The sequence below is a fragment of the Carya illinoinensis genome, chromosome 7 (genome assembly GCF_018687715.1).
Source record: "Carya illinoinensis cultivar Pawnee chromosome 7, C.illinoinensisPawnee_v1, whole genome shotgun sequence".
In the NCBI taxonomy this organism is placed as follows: Eukaryota; Viridiplantae; Streptophyta; class Magnoliopsida; order Fagales; family Juglandaceae; genus Carya; species Carya illinoinensis.
The window spans coordinates 19,775,382-19,781,489 of record NC_056758.1 but is presented as its reverse complement, the minus strand read 5'-3'; the positions used below and the strand labels follow the sequence as shown (position 1 = coordinate 19,781,489).

General features: G+C 37.4%; 1 protein-coding gene across 1 annotated transcript; it reads left to right on the top strand.

Moving 5' to 3' along the window:
* Positions 1-2,228: 2,228 nt before the first annotated feature.
* Positions 2,229-5,692, top strand: LOC122316231. The gene is made up of 5 exons (XM_043132764.1): positions 2,229-2,652; positions 2,845-2,961; positions 3,004-3,881; positions 4,589-4,777; positions 5,147-5,692. The coding sequence occupies exons 1-5, from the start codon at positions 2,229-2,231 to the stop codon at positions 5,690-5,692; spliced, it is 2,154 nt and encodes a 717-aa protein (XP_042988698.1).
* The last annotated feature ends 416 nt before the right edge of the window (positions 5,693-6,108 follow it).

Sequence of the window (6,108 nt, the reverse complement as noted above, 5' to 3'; positions counted from 1 at the left end):
TTATTGAAATCAAAATTTAATACTACTAACATATAATGTAGTAGGAAATCGTAATTCTCTTAAACAATAGTAGCTCATAAAATATCCTTAATAACACTTATATTAAAAATCAATGTAAACTATCAGCCTTTTTGTCCTCTCCGCGTAGAGGTTTTCTCCCCTATCCCAGTGCAGGTTTTTTGTTTCATTTGTCTCCTGCCTCACTGGCAGAAGAGTTAGAATCCTTGTGTCGACATTTTTCATTATCTGAGAAAGAGAGAAGTGAGATTCATGTGGATCCTAATGTTTTGGAACCAAATATTATACGTGGAGAACGCTATCTGGTGATGTCATTGCTATCGGATCGATATTACAACCGTGAGGCCCTCAAGAGCATGATGAGGAAAGTATGGCAACCTGTTCATAAAGTGAGTTTTAAGGAGTTGGGTTCCAAACTTATTCTGGTGGAGTTTGCGGATGAGCGTGATAAGCAAGGTATTCTTCATGAGGGACCATGGTCGTTTGATCAAAACTTGGTTCTTTTAGAACGTTTGGAAGGTGATCGGCAGGTAACAAAAATAGGGATTTCTAAAGCGTCCTTTTGGATTAGACTATATGAGATACCGTTAAATGCTATGAATGAGGAGGTGGGACACCTTATTGGTAACAAGATAGGCACTATGGAGGAGGTTGATGGTGAAAAAGGAGAGGCTGCATGGGGAGAATTCATGAGAATTAGAGTTAAGATTGACATATCTCAGCGTCTTATGCGAGGTGTCAGAGTCAATCTGGGACAATATGGTATATGCTGGATCCGTTTTGCCTACGAACGCTTGCCAAATTTCTGCTACTGGTGTGGTAAACTTGGTCATCAACTTAAAGATTGTGAGTTTGTTGGCCATCAAGAGGCATGCGTTTCTTCTCAACTACCATTCGGAGCTTGGCTACATGTTGGTACTTTGCAAAGAAGAGGGAAGGAAAGCTCTGAACCTCATACTTTTGCTCATCGGAATTCTACACCAGAAGTTTCATCAGAAAGTGACCGACAGGCCACTGGTGTCAAGCTGGGAGGTAGGGAAACGACAGAGAAGAGGAGGAGAATCAGGAGACGTTACAAGAAAAAGATTTATTCTCTGTTTTAGTTATGCATGAATCAAGGGAGGAGGTACTAATGGGTGATAACGTTGCATGCAATAATAAGAGTATGTTGACTCCTGTTGGTATAACTGATAAGGCAACTCAGCAGGTTTCCTCTAATCAAGATAGAGAGGAAATGGGTCTGTGTCCATCAAATGAAGGTATTAATATGGTGTTTGAGCCAATGGTGATTAATAAAAATGGGCTTCAGCCCATTGAAGTGGATGCTATAGTCGAAACATAGTCAAAACCAAAGAGAGGCAGGCCTAGTAGAAAGTGGGTTAGAATGTGTCATGCAACTCATGAAGATACTGGCGTGTCTTTGGTGCAAGAAGTGAAAGGTAAGAGGAAGGCCTTTGAACTGACTTCAACTATTTAGAAACGAGGAAGGAGAGGAATGGTGGAAAATGATGTTGATAGTGATCTCAAATTAAGCCGAACGGTGGTGAGCAGCCCCACCGAGAATAATGAAAATTATAAGTTGGAACTCTCGTGGGCTTGGGAACCCACGAGGAGTTAGAGCTCTCTGTAACTTGGTTAGGAGAGAAGTTCCTACTATTCTATTCTTAATGGAAACAAAATTGAGTAGTAGATAGATGGAAAGAATTCATGTGAGAGTTGGGTTTGAATGCTGTTTTGCAGTGGATAGTGAAGGAAGGAAAGGTGTTTTGGCATTATTATGGAGGAATTAAATAAAGTTATCAATAAAGAGTTTCTCTTTGTTTCATATTGATGCAAAAATTAATGAGGCTGATGGAGGAATGGAGTGGAAATTTACTGGTTTGTAAGGACATCCAGAAACTGGAAAAAGAGAGGAAACTTGGAGCTTACTTAGAACACTGAGGGAGGAAGGAAATATACCATGGTTGGTATGTGGAGATTTTAATGAAGTACTAAGTCAACAAGAAAAGATGGGAGGAAGGCCACGTCCTGAAAGGTTAATGCAAGCTTTTAGAAGTGTACTTGATGATTGCAATTTGATTAATTTGGGATTTGAGGGCTAGAAGTATACATGGTGTAACAGAAGATATGAGTATGGGGTGGTTAGTGAGAGACTGGACAGGTTTGTTGCTACTCCCAGCTGGAAAGCATGTTTTCCCCTTTCTCGAGTTATGCATGGTGTTGCTGCATCTTCTGATCATTTGCCTATCATACTTGTACCAAGCACTACTTATAATGAATATAGGAATAAGCTCTTTAGATTTGAGGCAATGTGGGTGGAGGATGATGAATGTGGTGATGTTATTTCAAGATGCTGGCAAGGGACTAATGAAAATAGGCCTATTGGTTCTATTATTGACAGACTGAGCATCTGCAGTAGGGGACTGGAGGCATGGAATAAACAGAAGTTTGGGCATGTGAAACAGCAAATCAAAAGGGCTCAAGAGTCTCTTCAAAGCTTACAGTTAGCTGAACCAAGTAGTATATCAAGAGAAGAAATGATGAAGGCTCAGAATCAACTTCCGGTTTGGTTAGAAAAGGAAGAGATTCTTTGGAACCAAAGAGCCAAAGCATTGTGGCTCAAAGGTGGTGACAGTAACTCTAAGTTTTTTCATTATAGAGCATCACAAAGAAAAAAGAAAAACTGGATCATAGGCCTGAAAAATGAAGATGGGATTGGGTAGTATGATGAGGAAAGGAATCAACTAATTCTTTCTTACTTCCAAACCTTGTTTCAATTTGAGCAACAAAATAGCAATCTGAATGAGGAGCTGGATTTCTTGGAAGGTCTGAGTGGAAGAGTAACTGAGGATATGAATGTAGAGCTATTAAAGGATTTTACAAGTGAGGAAGTCAAAGCAGCTTTAAACCAGATGCATCCTACCAAATCACCAGGACCTGATGGTATGCCACCACTATTTTTCCAACAATACTAGCATATTGTAGGCAATGAAGTGACCTCTGCTGTCCTACAGGCCCTCATAACTAGTACAATTCCCTCATCACTAAATCTTACTTTTATAACCTTGATATCAAAGAAGTGCAAGCCTAAAATGATTTCTAAATTTAGGCCTATTAGCCTTTGCAATGTGGTGTACAAGTTAATCTCTAAAGTTCTGGCAAATAGGCTTAAACAAGTGCTTGATGTGGTTATTTCTACTTCACAATGTGCTTTTGTTCCTAGTAGAATTATTTCAGATAATATACTTATAGCCTATGAAGTGATGCATTACTTGAGACAAAGGAGAAAAGGAAAAGAGGGTTATATGTCCATTAAGTTGGATATGAGAAAAGCTTATGATAGGGTGGAATGGTCTTTTATTGAGAGTGTAATGTCTAGAATGGGCTTTAATACTCAATGGATTGATCTTTTGATGATGTGTGTAAAAACTGTCTCTTTCTCAGTTTTGATTAATGGTGAGCCTAAAAGACCTATAATTCCTTCAAGAGGGCTTCGACAAGGGGACACCTTATCCCCCTATTTGTTCCTTCTTTGCATAGAAGGTCTAATATCTTTACTCAAGAAGGCTGAAGGGAATGGTGAGATCACACCTATAAGAATCTGCAGAGGTGCTCCTAGACTATCACATTCACTTTTTGCTGATGATAGTATTTTATTATGTAAGGCAAATGTGTATGAAAACCAAAGGATTCAACATCTTTTGCACTGTTATGAGATGGCTTCAGGTCAAATGATAAATAGAGGTAAAACAGGCATTATTTTCAGTACAAACGTGATCCCTGAAACAAGAAATGATATCTTGGAGCTTTGGGGAGTGCAGAACAGCCAGCAGTTTGAGAAATATTTGGGGCTGCCACCTTTGGTAAGGAGAGCAAAGTATAGAGCTTTTTCTGATATAAAACATAAAGTTTGGAAGAAGTTACAAGGATGGAAATAGAAGATGCTCTCAGTTGGAGGGAAAGAAATATTAATAATGGCTGTGGCATTCTCAATTCCAACCTATGCTATGAGCTGTTTTAAATTACCTTCCTCTTTGTGTTATGAACTTGAGCAATTGATGACAAAATTCTGGTGGGGTCAAAGAAAGTAAGAGCACAAAATATACTGGATGAGCTGGGCTAAGATGTGTGATACTAAACATAATGGGGGAATGGGATTTAAAGATTTGAGAGTGTTTAATGATGTTCTTCTGGCAAAAAATGGTTAGAGGATTATGCAAAATACTAAATCCTTACTAGACAAGGTCTTCAAAGCTCGATATTTCCCCAAAACACATTTTTTAGATGCTGCATTGGGTTATAATCCCTCTTATGTATGGAGAGGTATTTGGGGAACAAAGCATAAAATGCAAGAGGGATGTCAATGGAGAATTGGCTCGGGACACAAAGTAAGGATATGGTTAAAACTGTTACAAGACAGCAGAACAGGTCCTTCCTAAGTGAGAATGCAAAAGTGTTTAGAGAGGAGGATGCTACTGTGGAATCTTTATTTGTTGCTAATCAAAGAGTGTGGGATGTGGGAAAGATTAATTCTCTTTTTACACCTGATATAGCTCTTTAAATTTTAAAGATTGTGCTTAGTCAAGATGGGGAGGATCTAATCTATTGGAATAAAGAAGCAAATGGTATTTATACTATCAAAAGTGCTTATAGGATGTTTAAACCTTTATGTTCAAACAGACAGAATGGGGAATCCTCTAATGCTATGTTGTTGAGAAGAGTGTGGAAATCTATATGGAATATGAAGCTTCCTTCAAAGGTGAGAATTTTTGCTTGGAAAGCTACCAAAGGGATTCTACCAACAAAGTCCAATTTACAGAAAAAGAAGGTGTTAACAGAGGAGGGTTGTGATTTCTGTAATGCAGAAAAGGAAAATACACTACATGCACTTTGCTCCTGCCCTTCCATAAAAGAAGTATGGTCTCTTTATTTCCCTTCAATGGTAGTTATAAGAGAACATGAAACTTTTCTTGACATAGTTCAGAGGCTGCAATAGAATAAGGGACTAGAGATGCTTGAGTTGTTTTTCCTAATATGCTGGAGCTGTTGGTATAAAAGAAACATGAAGATGTTCGAGGCAAAAGTAGTGAATGTTGAGACTATTGTTGGAAATGCTTTAGCAATGTAGAAGTCATATAAGGAACTCAAGAGTAAACCTGTTTCAGTTATCAGACAACAATGCAGATGGGAATCCCCGCCTTCTGGCGTGTTTAAACTTAATGTAGATGGAGCTTTTTCCTCTAATGGCTCAGTGGCTGGAACAGGAGCTATTGTCAGAGATTCTAAGGGAGAGGTAATTATGTCTGCTACAAAGAAAGAAGTTTCTATCATGATTGTTGTTGAAGTTGAGGCTTTAGCTATTCTTCGAGGACTACAGTTCTGCATTCACCTTGGAATTCATAATCTTATAATTGAAAGTGACTCATTGTTGGTTGTTAGAGAGTTCAATATGCAAGGATCTTCAAAGGCTACTTTTGGCAATGTTATTAGAGAGGCTAAGGAATTGATGACACGGTTTGGTATCTGTGAAGTGCAACATGTTAGTAGAAGCTACAATAAAGCAGCACATTCACTTGCCAAGTTTGGTTTAAGTGTGCAGAATATTAATCTATGGTGGGGAGCATACCCTTCTGTAATTTCTAATATTCTTTGGAGTGATTCAAGTACTTTGTAAGCTTTTTTGATTAATGAAGCATGTTCTCCTATAAAAAAAAAAAAAAAAAAAAAAAAAAAAAAAATCAATGTAAACTACTAATCAATATCCAATTTAAAACTATCAAATATTTATTTCTATATACTAGGCTTCAAGTGTTTAAAACAAGAGATTAAACGATTACAATTTATTATCAAAATCTAGTTGTAAAATTTAATACTAGATAATATAATTAAAGCCTTTAAATATTTTCTAGGAAATCAAGTTTATGGCTAATACATTTATCGGAGTAAAATTATGTCTAATTTAAAAAGATTAAACAAAACCCAACTTAAAACAAGTCAAAACTAGAAAATAGAAACCCATGCTAAAATTCCATTCAAAACATATTCGGTCATCACTTTCACAATAAAAGGGTATTAACGTAATAAAAAAAT